The sequence below is a fragment of the Natrix helvetica genome (assembly GCF_964273705.1).
Source record: "Natrix helvetica genome assembly, chromosome: 5".
NCBI classification, from domain to species: domain Eukaryota; kingdom Metazoa; phylum Chordata; class Lepidosauria; order Squamata; family Natricidae; genus Natrix; species Natrix helvetica.
Window position 1 is genome coordinate 95,218,492 of NC_138551.1, and position 23,756 is coordinate 95,242,247.

At 40.2% G+C, this 23,756-nt stretch overlaps 1 protein-coding gene across 1 annotated transcript in view; it reads right to left on the reverse strand.

Annotated features, from left to right (window-relative positions):
* The window catches only part of LOC309393730 (PH and SEC7 domain-containing protein 1-like), a gene marked incomplete at its 5' end in the record, with an annotated part of 73,769 nt that overhangs the window by 15,944 nt on the left and 34,069 nt on the right, over positions 1-23,756 (reverse strand). Inside the window, 2 exons of the mRNA XM_081956225.1 lie at positions 1,775-1,953; positions 11,741-11,784. Coding sequence (XP_081812351.1) covers positions 1,775-1,953; positions 11,741-11,784 — 223 coding nt within the window. The remainder of the gene's footprint in view (positions 1-1,774; positions 1,954-11,740; positions 11,785-23,756) is intronic.

Here is a 23,756-nt window from a genome sequence, read left to right on the forward strand (position 1 = left end):
TCCCACATTGGGTCTTGATCTTCCATCAGAAGTACAGTTGAAAACACTATTTGTGTTCCTAATTTTTTTGCCTTCCTGCCTAGCCCACATAGTCCCGTGGTATATTTTTTTCAGACTTTCTCCTACCATTCTTTCCAATATGAAAAAAAGAGAAGGGATAATAATCGATGGGCTTCATTATTTGGGTAAGCCGCTCTGTCACGTCTTTGATCTTTGGATCTGGGAGACAATATACCTCCCTTAAAAGATTGTCTGGTATACAAACTGATCACTCTGCTCTTCTGAGAAATGAGACACCAATTACCACCACACCCCTTTTTTTTTCTTTTAGGATCTTAGTGGACTACTCTTCTTTGTGACAGTCTGAGCTATTTTTCTTCCTGTTACTGAAACACTTGAAGAAGACTCTTCTCCAGATGTCTGTCAGGCCTGCAGCCAGCTTTTCTTTTGGATCTTTGGCCTGCCACACTTTCTATTATTCTACTATGCATTTTCTATTGTGGGAAAATGGGAGGGGGGATTGTACTGAGTTAGATGCTTTGTAGCCATAACAAAATTCTTTCTAGAAAGCCAAGGTGATCCTTTCTCTTTGCACCTCTGCACCTGACTGGAACTGGATGGGTGGAACAGCCAGTATGGCAGTGGAAGACTGCACCATGTGATGGACCTGTGGGTCTGCGGGCAAGATCTTGAACTTTCAACTGGGTGAGAAAACCGGGAAGCCTTCAGATTCAGGTTTTCCATGATGTGCCAACATGGCTCTCTGAATAAATTGGAACTTTGAGGAATGCTTTGCCTCGGACTCTGATTTAATTTTGGATGCTATTTGGAACCCTGACAATGTCTGCATGTTTTCTTCTATAGAGGGATATGAAATCAATTGTTCAGCTCTAGCATCAGGGACAATCATCACGGTTTTTTTGTCCCGACATGCTGCCATCCTTTTTCCTGGTGGTTGTTTTTTCCTTGGTGTGTTCCGTTTGGATAAAGACTTCTGCCCTTACCAGGAGTTTCTCATTTTCATGGATGTGTTTCAAAGTGGCTAGTCATGCCTCAAGACCCTCTACTTTTTCCTTCAGCAACCCAATCAGTATGTACTTGGTGTAGATATAATTTGAGTCCTCCATGGGCAGGAATATGAAATAGATGCATATTTTGGAACAGAGCAAACCATGCTATACCAGACTTGAAATGCAGATACAGTATCAACCATATTTGTGGAAAACGAATGCCACAAAATATCAAAAAAGCCATATTTACAAGTGCCAGGGAGAGATGTATGTAAAATCAATGTAAAACACAGAATGGGGGGGGGGGGGGTGTCTGCTAAACATATTTTTTCCTGTGTCTCTCCCTCTCCTCTTCTATCTTTATAGCATTCTTTGTCTCTCTCCCCCCCCCCCCCCTCTCTCTTTCCCCTTTCTGTGGATGCTGCCCTGCATCTTCATCTCACACAGAATCCTGTTCATGGAGAAAGGGCTGCTTTCTCATAATTTGCAATTGAAGAAAAAGGAGGTCAGTGGAGGCCAGGAGACCTCAGGCCCCCAACCACCATGGGGGTGAAAAAGGCAGAAGTAAAAGGAATCCTGTCTTAAAGCAACTACAGGCTTAAAAGTTGACCCTTGCAAAATAAGCCTCTCCTTCCTTACATTCCAAGTTGCATGATGGCACAGCAAAGAGGAATTATCCTTCTGGGAGCCTCAAAAGAGCACCCTCCCAATGCCCTCCTGCTTCTCTCTCTCATTCACAAACATGCCACCACTCTCACACGTACTCTTTTTGCAATCTGGTTCGGCATGGCTCTTGCGCACCAGGAAACCGTACTTGTACATAGCAATGCTGGGATCCTGTGAGAAGTCCAGGAAGGGGTTGCTGCAGCTGCTGATGCATTTGATAGACTTTGAGTTGGGGTCTGCCAATTCCGAAAGGGATTTTCGCAGCTCTTCTTCATCTCTAGAAGGACAGAGAAGCATCAGAGATTCACCTCTTTGACATATATCCTATTCATCAAAATACAGCCAAGGCTTTGGGGTATTTTAGATTGAGAAAGCACATATCTAAAAACCTGTTGAGTGCAGTGTCTTTTAAGGGACAGTATTTTAAGGCCCAGATCATCTCCGATTTTCTCAGTAATATGGGAGATTGCTATTCAGAGGTAGTATTCACTTACCTTTCCTACCAGTTCGCAAATGTGAGTGCCTTCCGCGAAAGTGCTTTGGCTAAAAAAAACTGCCTAAATGGGATAGCATAGAGCTGGAGTGGGTGGGCAGGCCCGCTCGTGATTTCCGCTACCAGTTCGGGCCAACGGGTGCAAACCAGCAGAATATTGCCTCTGTTGCTATTACTGTATATAGGAAAATGCCATGAACAAAACAGGCGATTAATTTATTCAGCACAGACAACAGAATAGGCACCTGAGAATACTGCAATCTTATCTGAACTTCATTCTGTAGAGATGATTATTTTTAAACAGCAAGAGGAACAATAGCAATAGCACTTAAGACTTATATACCGCTTCACAGTTCTTTGCAGCCCTCTCTAAGTGGTTTACAGAGTCAGCCTCTTGCCCCCAACAATCTGGGTCCTCATTTTACCCACCTCAGAAGGATGGAAGGCTGAGTCAACCTTGAGCCTGGTGAGATTCGATCTGCCAAACTGCTGGCAGCCGGTGATCAGCAGAAGTAGCCTGCAATACTGCATTCTAACCACTGCGCCACCGCAGCTCTCACTATTCCCTTGATTATTATTTTGTAGTACCAGAAATCATTCAGGCATCATAGTATGATCTTTCTTTAATGTAAGAAAAGATGGAAGGATCCATACTATCTATTCCAGGCCAGCTTTATTTTAAAAGGATTAAAATGATGGGTCTTTTCCTGTTAAATAGAAAAAAAAAATTACAAACTGACCTGTTAGACTTTAATTATATAGTGAGTAAAAGGGGCAATTTGTTTCATCTTAAAGAATAAATTTATTTTACTTGCTCAACTCTGATGCTAAGGGGGAGAAGCTATGAAGCTCCTCAACCTCAATATCACTTGAAATCCTATTAGTACATTTAAAATGTACAGTTGAGTTTATAGGGCTCTTATGAATATGAAGTGAAGTATTGCATATCACTCTCACAAAAAGTAAACTCTCCCTCAAGCTGAGTTCTATTATTTCATGGACACATACTGTGCTTATGGTTTTCTTGATAGATTACAAAACCCACCAGCTAGGAAAAATCTGCAACCCATGACTCCCTTAGAATTTGGCAAATTTTATAAATCATTTTAAGACATAGAAATTATCATAAAGCATTTTAGCACATAATACAAAGTGTCATAAAACGTTTAGTATAAACCAATTCCTGATGTCTGTGCTACACTTCAACATGGGCTATTTTCAAGGCAGTTACGTCTCTGAATACCTCTCGGAATTTTTAGGAATTTTTTAGGGCATTGAGGAAACCTGTAAAGAAATAGCTCTGAAACAATGACCTAAAAGGTTATGAGTTGTCTGGTAACTTAATATTTGTTAACCTGTCTCAGGATCAGGTTTACGAAGTACTAGAATGACCAATCCCAGAATTATGGAAACAAAAAATGCAAATGAGAGTTGGACTCTCCACTAAGCTCACTGTCAGATTGAAATAAACAAGCAAAAACCCAAAAATTAAAAATATGGCTGGATGTCATCAGCATATTGATTTTTTAAAATGTTTTATTAGTTTTTCATTTTTAAATATACATCAATCTCAATACAGGAACAGTGTGGTCCCTGGGTACAGTTCATTTTGATACAAATATCAATAATCATAATAAAGTATATATTAATCATACTTATATAATCCTAGTATTAATGTATGGTCTTTAAAAATAGTTATTCAATATTTCAATATTCCATTTTAATGCCAATAATGTAAGCATATACTGTAATACCATCTTTCCCTCATGGGCCAATCCAGCCCACTGGCCTTGAGTTTGACACTCCTGCCCTATACTATTTCAGACAAATGGCTATCCAGTCTCTTCTTAAAAACCTCCAGTCATGAATCGTGATGAACAAGTAGTTGGGAGTAACTTTCAGAAATAAACTAAATTACTCTCCTGAGTAATTTAGATATGCAAAATATCAACCAAGGGCTCCCAGGGTTAACTTGATTTTGCCTTTTGACAAAACACTAATTGCCAGGGTCTTTAAAGAATAATAATCTTCAGGAAGAGTTCCAACCTCCCTATCTCACCTTATTATAACTCCTCAATTACAACCCCCAGTAAATGCAAATTAATCAGGGCAGGAACTAGATGAGAATGCCAAAACATCATATTAACAGAATAAGACTGTCATAAGCAACAATTTGACTACAAAAAAACAGATATTTGAGGACCTTATGTACTGCTACTAAGTATTGCTATCTAACAACTTAACAGCAGGACTTAAATAGTTGTCCTAGAAAAGAAAAACCTGAAAAGTATGCATGTAGAAGAGTATATTAAAAGGTAAAGGTTCCCCTGCACATGCGTGCTAGTCATTCTTGACTCTAGGGGGTGGCGCCCATCTCCGTTTCTAAGCCAAAGAGCCAGCGCTGTCCGAAGACGTCTCTGTGGTCATGTGGGCTGGCATGACTAAATGCCAAAGGCACACAGAACATTGTTACCTTCCCACCAAAGGTGGCTCCTATTTTTCTACTTGCATTTTTTATGTGCTTCCGAACTGCTAGGTTGGCAAAAGTTGGGACAAGTAACGGGAGTTCACTCCATTACACGGCACTAGGGATTTAAACTGCTGAACTGCTGACCTTCTGATCAACAAGCTCAGCGTCTTATTTAAGTCAAGCCAAGTCAGGTTAAGATGGGATATCAAATTCTTGAAAAATATTATCTCAACACTTCTCGTTGACAGCAATAGTGAGTTGGATATCCCTTTTGCAGTGGGATGGTGTTGTGATAGAGATTGGCATGGGATGTAGGGCCCATTCCCTCTGGATAATTAGAAAACGTTGAGATAGTCCATTTGATTCCTTTCACCTTCTCCTTGTGAGTAAACTGCAGGAATAATCATTTCATATGGGCTGAGGAATTGGGAGTTCAGGGAGGAACCATCTTTGCTTGCAGCCCTTTTTAAGGACTAAAAGTCTAAGTATATTATGTCCACAGTATTTTGCTGGTCTATTAATTTATTCATTATGTTGAAGAATGAAAGAAGATTGATTTGGCATGATCTGTTTTTTAACAAACCTACATTGACTTCTAGTTATTACTTTACTCCTTTCTCGATGGTGGCAGATCTGGTTTTTTGTTATCTTTTCCTGTATCTTCCTGGGTATTGATGTTACGCTGATTGGTCTGTAGTTTCCTGGGTCTAGTTTTTTTTCTTTTTTGAAGATGAGAACCATATCAGCTCTTTTCCAGTCCTCTGTTAGTTCCCTGTGCTCTAGGACTTTTGGAAGATGTGGTACAGTGGTTTTGAGATGACATCTGCCAGCTCCTTTAGAACTCTGGGATGTAATCCATCAGGTCCTGGTGATTTGTATTTATCAAGATAAGGCAGGTGTTCTCTTATTAGTTGTTGTTTTTTTTGCTTCTTTTAACTTTTGTTTCTAGTCTGTCTTCTACAGTTATATTTTTGATAGATTGGACTATTGTTTCTTTTTGCGTGAAGACTGATATAAAGAATCATTTAAGCAGCTCTGCTTTCTCTCTGCTGCCTGTTACTTCTTTGCCGTCTTCTCTCTTTAGTGGACCAACTGTTTCCTTGATTTTTTTCTTGTTATTTATATATTAGAAGAAACTTTTTTATTAGCTTTGACTTTTGTTGCAAGTTTTTGTTCATTCTGAGCCTTTGCTTTCCCAACTTCGTCTTTGCATATTCTGGCTATCTGTTGATATTCTGCCTTAGTTATGTGTCCTTCTTTCCATTTTTTGTACTTGTCCTTTTTGTCTTTCAACTTGTCAGAGAGATCTTCGTGCAGCCATACTGATTTGGGTTTCTTGTTTTTCTTTTTCAGCGCTATTGTGCTGGACTGGGCTTTTATGATCATATTTTTTCAGAGTTTCCCAAGCTTCTTGAGTTGTTTTCCCATTTAGGATTTTCATCCAAGGAATCTTTCCCAACTTCTCACTGAGCTTGTTAAAATCAGCTCTTTTAAGTCTAGGACTCTGGTGTTCTATTGCTTGTGTTTGCATTATGTTGAATTCTAGTATGACAAGATCATTCTCACCCAAGGCTCCTGCAGTTTCAACTCCCTCTATCAATTCTTCTCTATTTGTAAGAATTAAGTCCAGTATTGCTGTCCCTCTAGTTCCCTTCTCTACCTTTTGGACAACAAAGTTGTCAGCTAGGTTGGTTAGGAACCTATTTGATTGGGGTGATTTTGAGAGAACTGAAGACTCCAACTAACTTAAGTGGGATGGATGACAGATGGACTTTGAATCATATCTTGAATTTTTTGAAATATTTTTTCCTCATGAGAAAGTGGCACTGGCACTTACCCCTTTGCTAGATAAAGCAAGATAATGGGATGTCTGGACTACTGCAATGCTCTCTACATGGGGCTTCCCTTGGGATGCGCCCGAAGACTGCAGCTAGTCCAGAATGCAGCCGCGCGGGCTGTCATGGGGAGTACTAGGTACTCCCACGTAACACCTCTCCTGCGCGAGCTGCACTGGCTGCCTGTGGTTTTTCGGGTGCGTTTCAAGGTTTTGATTACCATCTTTAAAGCGCTCCATGGCACAGGACCTAGTTACTTGCGGGATCGCATCCTCCCACACACATCCCTGCGGCCAATTCGCTCTCACAGGGAGGGACTTCTCCTGGTGCCGTCCACTAGGCAATGCCAACGTGCGGCGCCAAGGAGTAGGGCCTTCTCTGTGATGGGCCCAACCCTCTGGAATGACCTCCCCCCGACATTAGAACCACCACCGACTTCTGCTCCTTCCGACAAAAATTGAAGACTCACCTGTTCCGATTAGCTGGCCTGGCACAATCATAACTGTTACCTCCTGGCAGACTTATTTTTAACTGGTATTTTAGGGGAATTGCTTTTAAATTTAATTTATGGGCTATTTTTAGGGGTTTTTAAAACTATATTTATATACTTTACTCAGCTGTACAGTTCTTTTAACCTTCTTTTTAACCTCCTCCATATCTATCTATCTATCTATTTAATAATTTTAACTGTTCAACTATTTAATTATTTATATGATGTATTTCTTGTATGGACTGTACACCGCCCCGAGTCCCTTTTGGGAGAGGGGGTGGTTTATAAGCGCAAATAAAAGTAAAAGTAAAGTAAATGTCTGTGGAGATTCTCAATCATCCAGGTCATGGTTGTTCCAAAGGTGTTTCCAAAAAGGCAACTAGACTTTCTAGTTTTTTCTTGAAAATATTCAAGATACTTCTCATTAAAGAAGCTTCTTCAGTTCTTCTCAGAACTAGTTTTCTAGTTCTCAGAATTCAGAATAATTTTGAAAACTCAAAATGTCTTCAGGGAAAAAAAAAACCAAGAAAGTCCAGTTGCCTTTTGAAAAGTATCTTTGGAACAAGATCCTGGGGTTTTAAAAGTTGGATACTAGAATTGGACACTAGAGGGAGGTAAAAGATAACAAAGAATGGAAAAAATACTCTTAACAATGATTTTTTTTTTCCAGGGAATGCCAAGAAAAAGTTTATGAAGATTTTTGACAAGAGTTCTTGTTTCAAAGAGGGTTCTTTGAAACTCTCAGAAATGATTGATAAAAAGTTAAGGATGCACTGGAAGAAGAACAAGATATTCTGGATAAATATGAAATTGATAAATGAAATAAATTAATATGTGACAAGGAAGGAGAGGGATGCAGAAAAGGATGTATTGACTTCCAAATGAAACAGGATGGTGCAGAAGATATAGAACTATTAAATTATAAAATAGAGTTGGATTATTATTATTTTTACTGTATGTATAAAAGAAATAGGTTCTAGGGGCTTTCTGAGAAGTGACAAAAATTGGCTTATATTTACTAGTTAATAATGATTATTTACTAATGATTATTGCTAATTATTTAGTAGTTGAGAAATTAGATACAGGATGAAGAAAGTTTAGATTACAATTTAAGATATGGCAATACATTTAAAATTGTGCATTTTTGTTGGGATGAAGGAGGAATCTTTTTTCTTTTATATTTTTGTAGTTTGTACAATTTTTATTCCTTATTCCTACTTTAATAACATTATTTTAAAAAATCATTCTGAAGTTTTTGCACTACTTAGCATCATGGGATAGCCATAGGAAAAGAAATTCACCAGGCTTTGATGATCATGACAAGTTCTGTGATACTGGGGTGGGCTTCAAAAATTACAGCAACAGGCACTAGGGACCTTCTACCATATGTGGTGGGAGTGCCCAAAAGCTAGGGCTTTTTGGCACCAGATAAGAAAGTATTTGGAAGAGATGCTAAATCAAAGGATGGAGTTGAGATCAGAATTATTTCTACTAGGGATCACAAAAGAAAAACATGGCAAAGGTGGACTATATTTAATGCTGCATATTTTAATGGTGGCAAGACTGGTTTTTGCACAGAAATGGAAAAATAAGGAGACTCCCTCGGAACCAAAAATAATAAATAAGATAGAGATGGACAGATTGACTCTAGAGCTCAAAGACAAGGGTGAGACGGAATATCACGAAATCTGGGACAAATGGTACCAATGGTTAGAAATGAAGGGAAAAGGCAGGGACAGAAAAACACAGACAAGTTAAGACTTGGAAAATATAGTATTAAGAATGTGTGATATGTAGAAATTGGATATGTATTTGTATGATTACAATTAATTATATAAAAGAATTATATAAAAGAAAGTATGATATAAAAGAATTATATCAACAGACAGGTAATCTGACTGACTACATACACTTATGGAATGGATATAAATGTAATTGTTATAAGATCTAATCACTATATGGGAATGTTTATGCCAGAAAGGTTGTACTATGTCCAATGTTTTTAATGTTTATCTAATAAAAAACTTTATTTAAAAAAATGAATATAAAAAAATTGCAGGTCCTGCCCTTACCTGGTATGATGAATGGGCTGCATGGAGACTCCTGGGTGTGGTGTGGTGGGAGGGGCCAGCCAGGAGTGGGATTTGGGGGTTCGCCAAACCATGCAGAATCTTCGCTAGAGAATCGCCCGAACCTATGCGAACCCCCAGCAGCCCACTCATGTACTGAGGTAACCCAGCAATTCATCTGAGTAATCCAATACTGATTATAAAAAAAAGCTTGAGGGAAGAGAGTTCCAAAGCCCCCTCTTTCACCCCCATCAAGGTTCATCTCAAAGAGTACTTAAGTGACTTCTCACATCCATTTATGGCCTGGCTAGCAAAGGAAATGTTTTGGATATGTAAGATCTGAATGAATGAGAGTGAATGTGAGATATTACTGGTAGGATGATAACGGAGCCTCATATTTACAATTATAAATCATGATGATGATAAAACAGGTCATTGTATGATCAAACCCAATTTCTGCAATTTCCCAACACTGCAGGATATACAGCCTCATGCTACATAACTAACCTCCATTTCATCCTGAATAAACCAAATTATTAATGTATCTTAAATAGTAAACTATCTTTGGATAGATTTTTATTCCAGAAGTATTTTATTAAAATAAATTTTATAACAATAACAAAAAAATCCAATTTAAATTTTAAAAATCAGATTTTTTTATCCACCCTGAGGGAAACCAAGTCATACTGATCTGGCAATAGGAACTATACATAAAATGATAAGAATTTCCTGGGTATTCTACTAGGTAAGAAGTTATGAGTTCAGACCACAATTCCCAGGATCCTCATATGAGTTAAAACTGTCCCTGCAAGAGGTTATTGAAATGACAGCCATGTTCCATTATTACTGTACCTCATACATATAGGCAGGGGTGGGATTCAGCCATTTCGGACTGGTTTGGGGGAACCGGTAGCTCCAACGATCAGCTGAGAACGAACCACTTTGATCCCACAATCAGGTGGACCCTCCCTCCCCCCTTGCGTTTTACTTACCTAAATTCTCTCAGCTGATTAGCGTGGCAGAGCGGATTGCCACGCTTCAGCTGTGTTGCTCCCCAAGAAATAATGTGGAAGGTAGGTTTTGGTAAAACTGTGCACGCAGCAAAACACGCGATCACTGAACTGGTTGTTAAACCAGCAGGATCCCATCACTGTATGTAGGGTACAGAACTAATGCGGCCTGGCTGTCATTTCAATTGCCTCTTGCAGGGACGGGACAGTCTTAACTCACAGAGAACTTTTTTAAGTCTGCCCTCCAAAACTGATATGGGGAGAGGATTAAAGCCTATTTAAACTAGTACTCTTTGGAATCTGGAGACAGTTATTTAACGTGAACATCTCCGTGATTAAAAATGGGGGCTTGACTGCTCAGAAAAAAAACTTTATTGAGTAAAGCAGTCTGGTTCTGTTGGACTTCTATTTAAAGGTAAAGGTTCCCCTCACATATATAGCACATATGTCATTCCTGACTCTAGGGGGTGGTGCTCATCTCCGTTTCAAAGCTGAAGAGCCAGTGCTGTCCAAAGACGCCTCCGTGGTCATGTGGATGGCATGACTAAAGACCAAAGGCACACGGAACGCTGTTACCTTCCCACCAAAGGTGGTTCCTATTTTTCTACTTGCATTTTTTACGTGCTTTCGAACTGCTAGGTTGGCAGAAGCTGGGACAAGTAACGGGAGCTCACTCTGTTATGCAGTGCTAGGGATTCGAATCGCTAAATTGCCGACCTTTCTGATCAACAAGCTCAGCATCTTAGACACTGAGCCACTGCATCCCTCATGGGTCTTTAATAATAGTTTAAATGCACGAAGTGCATACTCATGATTAACAACACCTCTGTAGAAAAGCTAAGCTGGGAATTTTTATTAAATTGTCCTGGTCAATTCTGTTTCATAACTATCATCACGGGGGAGGGGGGGGAAGAGCACCAAAAAGTAGTCGAGCGTGAGCCTTAGCTGAATATAGTTTCTGTGTGCTGCTGAGGTATGCTTTTTATAGACTTTTTTATAGCAATAGCACTTAAGACTTATATACCGCTTCATAGTGCTTTTACAGTCCTCTCTAAACAGTTTACAAAGTCAGCAAATGTCCTCCGACTCATTCCTCAATGGGCTCATTCGTACAGTATAGGTCAGTGTTGCCGAACTTTTTCGGCACCGAGTGCTGTAATGGAGCGCATGCATGTGTGCCGGAAACCAGAAGAGCAGCCGGAAGATTCCTGTTTCCAGCACGTGCATGCACAATGGCCAGATGGTCTTCACGCATGCATGTGCACCAGAAACCAGAAGATTAGGTGGGCAGTGGGCATGTGCACGCCGGAAACTGGAAGATCACCTTCTTGGCACGTTCATGTGCACCGGGCGGCTGCACTTCCGGTTTCCGGTGCTCTCGCAGATGTGAAGACAGCATGCCAGAACCTGGAAGAGCAATGACCAATGGCTCACATGACTGGAGAGATGGCTCTGCGTGCCACTTTCGGCACGCATGCCATAGATTTGCCATCAAGGGTATAGGTAGCCCCCAATTTACAACATTTGTTTATGGCCATTTGATGTTAAAGTGGACAGCAGCACTTTTTATTTTCCTTCTGAGACATATCTTGGATTTGTGTGAAAAATAAACAGGTAGAAATAAAAAAATAAAGGACAAAATTATTCTTAAAAAAGGAATATCAGTTTTACTATAGACATTAAACAGGGGTACTCACATGGCCCACTGTAGCTTTTCATTCTTGATAGAGCTATATACAGCCTGCGGAGGTAAAGGAAATAATATTATTTATTTATTAGGGTTATATAACTACAGCATTTGCAGTATAATGGCGATAGTAAATGTTATTTTTTCTCCTATGATGTTTGTTCCTATGTTAGAATTTCTTCTTCTCCCCCCTCCCCAAAAGTGAAGCACCACCCACCCACTGGCCCCCACCCTTTGGCCTCTGCCTCCCAATAATTTGCATCCTTGCAGCAAACAGCAAACAGCCCGGTCAGCCTGAATTAGCATGAGCAGCTGATTGGCAGTTGGATGGGCCTCCTGGAATAACCACCATCTCCAAAGGTTAATGGGACTACCTAGGGAGTTAATAAATGATTGGGAGTCAAAAGGAGGGTGATAAATGTTGGAATGTCATTGATTGGGGTCAGTTTATCTTTGGGAACCTCTATAGAGCTCCATGCTAGTTGTGAAAGTGAAGTGGTTAGTGATGAGATAGTATTACTCAGGGTTGGATAGTCAGTCAAGTGGCCTTGAGTTTACCTCTTGGTCACACAGTCTGAATGTTTAGACTTGATTTGGTATTTTTATCTTTCTTATTGATAATTGTTAAGTGGTGGTGTGTTACATGGCAGATACCTGTCCATTTGAATTCTAAAGTACCAGAGCACTTCAGCTTCTTCTCTAGTTTACATGACTTGCTCTATTTTATGCCCCCGCCACTTCTTGCATGCAAGCAAATGATATTTCTTGCAGAGCTCCCAAAGCACCATTATTGCTACTTTGTCACACAGTAGTTTGTAGTCAACTTGTGTAATCTCCTTGCAGCAGCTAACCAATGGTCTGCTGTTTCCTTAGCTTCTTTGTAAGGCGGTACTTGTTGTCTTCTTAATTCTGGTTTTGTAGGCATTCATTCTTAAGGCTCGATTTTGTGAAGCTAGAATTAGCTTCTCTGTTTCTTTTTTCAACTTTCCTGCTCTTACCTCTTGCCAGGTCTTGCTATCATCTGCTTTTCCAGCTATTTTTTTAATGTACTACTGGCCATATCTTCCCATGCCTCTTTTCTGTTCTTCCTTTGGTCTTTCTTGTAGGTCACTTTGTTCTCTCCAGTACTCAGCATTACCATTGTTGTTGTTGGTTGCACAGCCAGCCAAATGTTTCAGACTGGATTTGGCATTTTTGTCTGCCTATTGAGTACTATAAGTTAAAGTAGTTTTTTTAAAAAAATAGTTTCATTCATATAATAAATGTTTGGATTGCAATAAATAATCTGAAACTTTATGAAGGAGTTGATAAACTAAAGATTTTGAGGACCCCTGCTCTAGATCTGATCTAGATTTGATCTAGATTTTTTAAATTTCCACATTGCTATCTAGTGATTTTCTAGTTACTGTAATACTAGTCACATAGCAAAAGGTAATTAGCAGAAGTTTTATGAATGCTTTACCCTGGTTCAGTTCCAGTTTTTTGAAGGGTCCAGACCAGAGGTGATATTTAGCCGGTTCAGACCAGTTTGAGCAAACCGGTAGTGGCGACCTGCCACCCACCTGTCCCGGCTCCATGATGTTCTATGTAGCCCCGTTTTTCTATGCCGCATGTATTTGTGCACACCACGTGCAGAACGTTTGTTATTTAAAATCACAATTATTCAAGCACAATGTATTCTTAAAATTTGGAAAATGGCCCTCCAATCTAAGAAGATGCCTGTATGGTTGATTAGCACCAAAATCAAAGGTATTAGGACAAGAAAAGCACCATTAGAAAGTAGAAGACCCATTCCAATAGAGAAAACGAAATGGAACGTGAACATTTGCAAAAGAAATGCAATGAGGTGGGGGGGGGAGGAAGGAGTATATTGCCAAAACGACAGAGTGTTTCATTCCTTAGATGACAGAACTTTGCAGAAATGGCTAAATTGATTTGTTTGATTAGGGAGGGGAAAACAACTTTTATAAAAGTCTGGAAATCCTTTATACACTTTTTGCTGAAAATGGATAAAAATGAACTGGTGATTTCTGGATTTACAAATTAGTAAGAGTTGAATATGAGGAGAAATGAATCATGTTAGGCAATATAAGGAGGAAAATGTTTCAAGTTTTTCTATAACTGCTTTAAAAAAGATTAGTTCTCTATTTAATATTATATATTTTTCTTTTTCTTTCTTTTCACCTTCTATTGTTTTCAACATTTTTCTTTCTTAAATTTCCTCATATTGTTTCATGGTTATCTTTTAACTGTAAAAAAAGTTCTTTAATAAAAAATATTAAAGTTTGGCCTATGGAAAGCACTGTGTCAAGACTGAAAAATGCTTAAGATTCCTGTGACTATTATTGCTTTTCAACTTGCCAACAAACTGGGGGGAGGGAAGTGTGAGATGGAATGTGGAGGCTATGATCTTCAACTGTGAGAGCAAAGGACACTTCTGCGGGTGTCTGCCAAGATGTGGACTGTTATCAAAACAATAGGCTGATTCCTAATTTGATAATGTGACCCGTTCCATGGGAGGAGGGGATTAAACTCATTTATAGCTATGCAAGGTTGCATGGGAAAATTTAGAGTTGGTTTTGCTTTCTTCTGTGCCGGAAAGATGTACTCAATACAGATTTGCTTTTGGGATTTTAATGTTCCTGAAAATGCCTGCTTTTATTACAACTTTTAGTCGGACACTAATACTAACAGTTAGTTGACACACTGCTTATATTTTAATAAATATTATCTTTATTTCTTAAAAATAAAGTTTATTTTTTTAAAAAACTCTTATGATATTGATTTGTCTCTCAATCATATTTCTGTGAATTTGTTCTCTGAACTAAGAATACAAGTGATATAAAAATTTAAACAAGGGAAAATTTTACCCAAAACACCTGAGGGTAGGACAAGAAGCAATGGGTGGAAACTAATCGAGGAGAGAAGCAACTTAGGATAAATTTCCTGACAGTTAGAACAATTAATCAGTGGAACAACTTGCCTCCAGAAGTTGTGAATGCTCCAACACTGGACGTTTTTAAGATGTTGGATATCCATTTGTCTTAAGCGGAGTAGAGTTTCTGCCTAAGCAGGGGATTGGACTTGAATACCTTCAAGGTCCCTTCAAACTCTGTTATTCTATTTTTTTCTATTCTTACACACCTAAATTGATGAGGCATGAGGGGTTGTGCTTTCTGCAGTTGATCAACATTTTAGTGATTCGTGCATATTTCCACTGGATTGAACAACCAAATTCAGTGGCTTGCTGGGCATGGCAGGGGAAGGATGCTGTAAAATCTCCATTCCCTCCCCACTCCAGGGGAAGGATAATGTAAAATTGGTCAGAACCTGCAGAATACCACCCCTGTGTATGTGTGTGTGGTGGTGGTGGGGTATTGCCTCATAACTGAGATCTGATTCCTGGATTAAATTTAATACCCCATATTTAACCATTGTTTATAAGAAAGACAAAAAAAGTCTGAATAGCAGATGCTGCAATGGCTGGAGACAACAAAACAGAAGAAAAAGAACTGTAGAAAACCACAAAATACAAACACTTGCAAATAGAAGTAAAATGACTGTCACCAAAGAAAGCAGAGATAGTATCAATAGTAATAGGCAATTTGGGTGCAGCTGAAAACAACTGCAAGGTCACTTGAACACCATCAGCACTAACAAAATCACCACCAGTGAACTGCAAAAAAGGCAATGTTACTTAGAGCAGCTTATATCCTACGATACCTTTAATGCCATCAAACAACATCTGCCTATCCCAGGTCCTTGGGAAGGACTCAATAGGGATAAAAATGTTGAATCCTCCTGGATGTGCAACAAACCCTAAAGTTGACTCAGACTTCCATCCTTCTGGGGTCAGTAAAATAAGGTCCCAGATTGTTGGGGGCAATATGCTGACTCCATAATCCACTTAGAGAGTGTTGTAAAGCACCATAAGCGGTATATAAGTCTAAGTGCCATTGCTATAATAGGAATAGCCTACAGTGAGGCAGTGCTTTAGCATGGCTATAGAGCATGAGAGCTCTGAAGAAGATGAGCGCTATTTCAGAGGTTCAACCACACTGGATAGATCTTAACAGAGGAGTCAAATAAAGGGTATCCATCTCATAAATAATAGTTAATTCCCGAGTTACAACAGTTCACTTACCGACTGTTTGAAGTTATGATCTAATCCCCCTTCTAAGTACTTACGACACAGAAATGTTGCAGCACCGTGGCAGTCATTCACACAAACGACCACAGAAGCATTGCAACATTCACCCTGCCTATTACACCCCACTACCACCACTGGATCTCTACAGGCACTAGGCCTGTGGTTACTCACCTTGCAAAGATGTTGTTACATCCTCAAACCTCCAAAACATTAATGTTAAACCGTCTACCGTGGAGCTCACCCCATTCCAAAGAGGTTTGTAAGGGGGTGTGCATAAGTGCACCAGTATGCCTACCACCCCTGTCCTACTGTTTCCATTTATTTGTTCTCATTTCTTATGTATATACTTATTCCTGCTTATACTTATATGTTTATATGTAGTATTCATACTTGTACTTGTTTTCTCATACATGCTTGACAAACCAAATAAAATAAAATAAATAAAAATAAAATAAAGTAGGGAGCCATGTTTCTTTGTCTGTTTGGTGCTTCATGCCTTCAGTGCATTTGCAGAGAATGGAGGCCTAAAGTGCCGCAAGATCACACAAGATCAGTAGCATGAGATTTCATACTACTGATCTCACTTGATCTCATGGTACTTTAGGCCTCTGTTCTCTGCAAACGGAAGCTTGGACGAGATCCTCAGCAAAAGGCTTTGCAAACGGAGGGAAGGCCTGAAGCACCAAAGCCTTCCCTCCATTTGCAAAGCCTTTTGCTGTATTTGCAAAAACACTTTGCTGGCGAGAAAGGAGGCCAGGAGGGGTGTGTGCATCCCTCCAGGTCTCCATTTTCACAAGCGAAGGCCTCCTCAAGGACTTTGCAAGCAAAAACAGAGGCTCGGAGGGACACGTGCGGCCATCCTGGCCTCTGCTCTCACCAGAAAAGGCTTTTTGCAAAAGCAACCAGAGCCTATAGGGATGCAATGTCTCATCCCTGTAGGCCTCAGCAAGCCTTTGCTCAAGGCAAAATCATGGTAGAGAGACTGGAGAGGTGACAGAACCGGAGAGAACCAGCTGAATACCACCTCTGGCGTGGTGTCTTTTTGCTGTGCTGCTGGACCAGGCTGGGCAGCTACAGCTTCTTTCCCTGCCCCCCCCCCCGCACTTATAGCACACTGCAGCATCGCCATAACTTGCATGTGACCTGCACTGGGCCTCCCAGCGCCTTTCCCAGCCCCTGGATCATCTCACATTCTACTTAATGACCCACACAGTCATTTAATGCCCATACCTGGGAAAGCCATGATGCAGTTGTAAAATTCAGTGAAGTTCATGTGATTGCTGTAATGATCAAAATAACTTATGACCAAAACTTTGGGGCTTAATTATGGTCCTAAATTGAAAGCTACCTATATTTACAAATAGTGGCAGTGTTTGCTAATCTATTTCTATATGAGCCACGGTGGTGCAATGGTTAGAATGCAGTACTGCAGGCTACTTCGGCTGACTGCCAGCTGACTGATGTTTGGCAGTTCGAATGTCACCAGGCTTAACGTTGACTCAGCCTTCCATCCTTCTGAGGTGGGTAAAATGAGAACCCAAATTGTTGGGGGCAATATGCTAACTCTGTAAACCGCTTGGAGAGGGCTGTAAAGTGGTACATAAGTCCTTTTGCTGCTATTGCTATTTCTAGAAGAAATACATTTTTGTCTTCATATGAATAATCTCATGGATATTATTTCATTATTAGCCTGCTTATTGGAGAAAAAGCTCATGGGTTGCCATTGAAAATAAAGCCTGTTTTGGATTAAAGCCAACTGATTTTTTTTTTTAAAAAACCCGCTGCTAAACAAACCAAAGTTCAACACTATCTGTAATCTGAATCAAAGCTATACTAAATAGAGGGATTCCATACTTGGGCAAAAAATTGTAAGACTTCAAGATAAGATCTCTAGTCTCATAGTAGACTCATCTAAATATTGTGATCTTCTCTCTTTTATTCTGCTGTGACTATAATCTTCTGCCTGCTGATGCAAGCCAGATGTTTTGGCTCTCTCTGAAAACTGAAGGTGTCAAGAGAATTCCTTTAAATTTTTGAAAAAAATGCCTTCCTTTTTTACAGGTCTACCACATGTGGTAGTATGTACCTGGAATCTGTTTATATTTACAACAGTTTGGGGACAAAAAAAAGCTTTATAATTTAAAGAGGTTTTGGCTTCCCAAGCATTTGTGCCTTCATTGGGGGGTGGGAATAATGGTTGCTCCAATTCACAGAGTTTCCCAGGTGTTTGGAACTTCCAGGGTTTTAGGTGATTGGTGGGGAAGGGAGGTGTGGCTCCCTTGTTCTATGCCAAGGGTGTCAAATGCAAGGCCCGAATCTAGCCCACAGGGTGCTTAGATCTGGCCGATGGGGCCACCCTGGAAATGGAAAGGGCGGGCCCACAGTGCCTCTGCCACTGAAAACGGAGCTCGGGGGGGACGAAGGAAGGAAGGAAGGAAGGAAGGAAGGAAGGAAGGAAGGAAGGAAGGAAGGAAGGAAGGAAGGAAGGAAGGAAAGAGGAAAGGTTAAATTAAGAGGAAAGTTCTGAAGGAAGTCCTGCCTTAGCACTTGGCCACCACAGGTGCCCCCGACATGATTGATGTCGAGCTGGCCAGGCCCCCCAAGTCCCCCTGAGGTCAAACACAACCCTGGTGTGGTCCTCAATGAAATCCAGTTTGACACCCCTGTTTGGGGCCTAGATGGGAGGGAAATAGGCAGATGGGACGAGCTGCAGTACCTCTGTGTGGGCAGACTGCCAAGCGTTCAAATTTTGATCATGTGACAGCAAGGGCCTGCAATGCCTGTAACTTTAGGCACTGGTAATAAATCCCTTTGTTCAGCATCATCATAATTTCAAATGGTCACTCAATAAATTGAGGATTACCTGTATTCTAGCTGCTACAGTCAGATTAGAAGCTGATCAGGGTGATGAATTAATGATAAGAATTGATAAGGTTAGGGATGATGATCAGTGATGCTTCAGATGTTTTGGACTTGTAGCAATAGCCACCTCTTATAACTGGTTATTCTGGCTGCTATTGGGAGAACAGAATACAATTTTCATAGTTGGGAATATGGAAGTACACCTCTGAATCCATTCACAAAAAAACCCTCCCAGAAAATGTATTAAAGATATTTGTTTTCACATTTTCTTCAGCAGATTCTCGAGATGTCTAATTCTATCTGTATTCCCTTTTTAATCCAGAAAATGCCACCAAATCTTTAGTGATAGTACTAATTCTATGTTATGATGCTATGGTGACTGCCAATATTCTTAGCACTTTTAAATATATATTTTTTTACCCAGACAACTTGAGAGTGGAAAAACATTAAGTGGCAGAAGGATGGACTTGATTTAAATCAAGTTGATTTAAATCACGATTTAAATCACTAGTAAAAAGGCCTGATTTAAATCAACTTGATTTAAATCATAATTTTTAAAGAGCAACTGTCATCTTTGTCCTGCAGCGACTCCTCCTCTGCCCTGAAGTTGACTCACCGACTGTCCCAATATTGCAGAATATACAGCCTCATGCTACAAAATGAAACTCCATTTCATGCTGAATAAACTAATTAATATGTATCTTAAATAGAAAACTATCTTTACATAGATTTTACTCCAAAAGTAAGAATTGTCAATCGGTAGGAAACATTGCATAAAATGGTTTTCTCTCTTTACTAGAGGTTTTTTTCAAAGACAAGCTGGGTAGGCATCTATTGGAGATGGTATAGTGTAGTGATGGCAAACCTTTTCGACACCAAGTGCCAAAAAGGGAGCATGCACGCTCATCTGGGCGGGTGACGGATGTTTGTGTGTGTTTTATTTTTATAGTTATAATGTACACTGAAGATGGCATTTAATTTTGTTGTACGAGGTGCAACAACAATGAAGTAAACTAAACTAAACTTATCCGTTATGTAAAAAAAAAAAAAGACAAAAGGGTCTGTCCTGATTTTTCTAGGATTCAATTTAATGGGAAAATTAGTTTTAGTATTTTGGGGAAAAGAATATACCTTTTTTTTTTGTTTCACTTTATCCACTCCATGTATAATTCTGTACACCTCAATCATGTTCCCTCTGATCTTCCTATTTTTAAAATAAAAAGCCCAAAATGTCATAACATTTCCTCATACAGAAGCCGCTCTCGCCCCTTGATCATTTGAGTTGTCCTCCTCTGAAACTTTTCCAGCTCCACAATATCCTTTTTGAGGTGTAGCTGCAATAACTAATACACACGGTATTTCAAATGCAATCACAGCATTGATAATAACAGTATTCTGATATTGCTAGCTGTAATTTCAATGCTGTTTCTTATTATCCCTAATATGCTCTTGGTCTTATTTACTTATTTATATTTCTCCTTATATTTTAAAACTAACTTAAGGCATCAAACACTCCTTCCTCCTCCTCCTTTTTCCCCTATATTTTTTTTGCAGCAAACACACTATAAACTGTTTAATTGTTCATTGAATTGTTTCCATTACTCCAAGTTCTTTTCCTCATCTGTTAGCTCAAATTACATAAGACTGTATGAGTAGTTAGGATTTTTGGCACCAATAGTATCATTTTACACCTTTAGGTTCAACCATCAAAAGGAACAAGAGTCAAGAAATACAAGCAGAGTAAAATTTGGTACAGCAGTCACGAATGTCCTTAAAAAGAAATTCAGGTGCTGTGATGTGCCTATACCTACAGAGATCAGAATAAAGTGGGCAATGCTTTTCTTTGTGAACCTCACACCATGACCAGCAACCGCTCCCCCCTCACCAGCCAACCCAAGAAAAAGAGACCCCTGGTGAAGCTGAAGAAGATATGTGTGGGACAGCATGTAATTGAGTTCTCTTCTCAGTCCAGCAAGGAGAGAACTCTGACCAACCCCAGAAAGGGTCCAATCTTCTACGAGAGTGACAGCGAGGCAGAAGATGACCCAATGATAAGTGGCACAATCATCCCCATGATGGCCTGGGTGGAGATTGTGGTGCCCTCCTCGGGGGCAAGGGGGACAGCACAGCATTGCTGGACTCAAGTTGCGCCTAATGCATGATCAGCACCCAAGTGGTGAAAAGGCTGGGACTGAGGCTAAGGCAACCCATGGCATTTTCTCAATTAGACAGGTCAATAGCAGTGGGTGTGCAAGGCCTGATCGAGTGAGTTCGGCTCAAAGCAGGAAGTCACGTAGAAGCTGTTAGGTTTATTGTAGTCCCCACGATGACTGAGCCCATAGTGGTGGGAAAAGTGCAACTGCCCTGTGAGCTGGGATAGAGAAAAGTGGCAGATGTGAAGAAGAACCACCTACACGCCTTTGGCTAGAAAAGTGCTTTAAGCAGAGGCAGTAGGTTACAGCCACTAATTCCAGCAGAGTATCGCGACCTAGCTTGAGGTTTTTAGCAAAAAGGAATAAAATGCATTCCCATCTCACCGACCCACCAATTGTACGATAGATATGTCAGGAGCTAACCTGCCTAAGCCAAAAATATACTCCATGACCTCCCTAGAGAGATGTATGAGCTCCGAGTGTTTATAGACAAGAACCTTGTGACAGGGTTCATTCAGCCAGCGAAATTGAGAATGGCGGCCCTGGTGCTTTTCAAAGAAAAGGACAGTTCCCTTAGACCAGGGGTCTTCGAACATTTTAAACAGGGGGGTGATTTATGGTCCCTCAGACTGTTGAGGGGCCAGACTGGCTGGTTGGGCATGATTAGATGGTCATGTGACTGGGTGGGCATGGCTAGGTCTTGTGATTAGGGAGCGTGGCCGATTTAACAGTCCATTGAACAATGCACACAAAGTAAACTTTAATTTGTTTTGTTCCTGGGGATGTTTTATTTGCTTTTGTTTGCATGTTGCTCTTTTGATTGCCTTTTCTTTTTACTAGATTATTTTTTCAGTTATTTAGGAGTCTAGTGGTCCATTTCAGGAAACTCAGTTTTCCAGCAATTCTTCTCAGCCCCAAGGAGCTTGAGAAATCTGTCTCTGTCTCTGTCCCTCTCTCTCTTTCTATCTCGTTCTCTTTCTGTCTCTCTCTCTCCCACATCCCCATTTAGCAATCTCTCTCTATCTTCTGGGGGTGGAGGAAGTGAAAAATGGGCTGTTTTTACCAGTTTTTTGGCCTCCCGGGATGTCTGTGTGCCCCGTTTTTCACACACACACCGAAGCATTCTGCAGGCCAAAATTGTTGGCCTTACCTTTTAGTTCTAGTCTGGAGTGCTCACGAAGGTAAGTCCTGCGCCTGGGCGAAGGGTGGGTGAGGCGATGTGGGGGGGGCAGCCTCATGGTCTTGCATGGGCCAGTTTAAAGGCTTCAGCCACATGCAGCCTGTGGGCCATAGTTTGAGGACCCATGCCTTAGACTATACATCAACTATAGGCAGCTGAACTGCCTATGTGTGGAAAACATGTTACGAAGGACATGCTAGGTTATTTGGCAAAGGGAAAAATCTTCATAAAGCTGAACTTGAGGGAGGCATATTACCGAGTGAGGATTAAGGATGAGTGGAAAACAGCATTTAATTGCCCCCTAGGCTGCTCTCCATTCCAAGTAATGTCATTCAGGTTGCAAGAACCCTCTGCCATATTTATGCAACTGATAGCAATAGCACTTAGCTTTATATACTGCTTCAAATTGCTTTACAGCCCTCTCTAAGCAGTTTACAGAATCAGCATATTGCCCCCAACAATCTAGGTCATTTACCACCTCAGAAGGATGGAAAGCTGAGTCAACCTTAAGCCATTGAGATTTGAACTGCCAAACTGCAGTTAGAAGTCAGCTGACAGTACTGCACTCTAACCACTGCGCCACCTCAGTTGACCTTTGATAAATGAGGTCCTGCACAAGCATCTGTATAAGGGAGTCTTGGTGTACTTGGATGATATATTAATATACACTGAGACCTCTGAAGAACACATAAAGCTGGTCAGAGGCCTACTCAGGAAACTCCAGGAAGCCCAACTCTACACAAAGCTGTCTAAGTGTGAATTCCACAAGATCCGCTTAGACTACCTGGGATTCTGGATCTCCAATGAGGGACTGGAGATAGATCCCAGTAAGCCAGTTTCACCTAACGTGTACCTGATTTTTTAAAATTTCTTAGTTTTAATTAATTAGTGATTTAATTCCTTAGTTTTTTTCTCCAACTGGCAAATGAAATTGGGCAAACATTTATTATTCTTGCCTGACAAATCACCTGCTCTCTCCCCTGAAGACTCCATTGTCTTGAGAGATACTTTCCCTCCCCCATTTTGGGCGATAACTCTCTTGAAGGAGCACCTGCCACTGGTGCCTAACTATTCAACTATATACTCTCATTTTGGATGACCTGAATGGAATATGCAGTGAATGGAATATGCAGAAGTTGGTTCCACTGGGTTCAACCAGCAATTCCACATCAACTCAGGAAAAGAATGGAGATGAACAACAGCATTAGATGTTTAATACTTCCACATGCAAATGTTTATACAGTCCCAGCCAGAGAAAGTGCAGAATACACTGCTCACATTCTTTTTTCTTAAGAAAGCATTATGGTCCCCAGGAATTAGTTACCATGAAACAAAACAAAACCTAGCAAATGCCTTCATTTGTTATTGTGTCCTCTCACAATACAAAATATACACAGAATAGCTTTATATGTTAAGTTGTGACACTTGTCTCTCTTTGAATCTGCCCAGAGGTGTGCAACTGAAATCTATTCAGGTCAGCCATCAACTCCTTCGCGTTGCAGGTTTTTTCTTTTAAAAAAAAGGTCTTGGTTAACCAATTTAGAATGCTAGAGTTTCCTTTTCAGGAAATGTGTAGATTTCTTTAAATATGTTTTTAAACTTGATTTGGGATTGATTTGTCATAGTCTATATCAGAGAAATTTACAACAATAGATTATACAGAGTAATGCAACTGCATGTC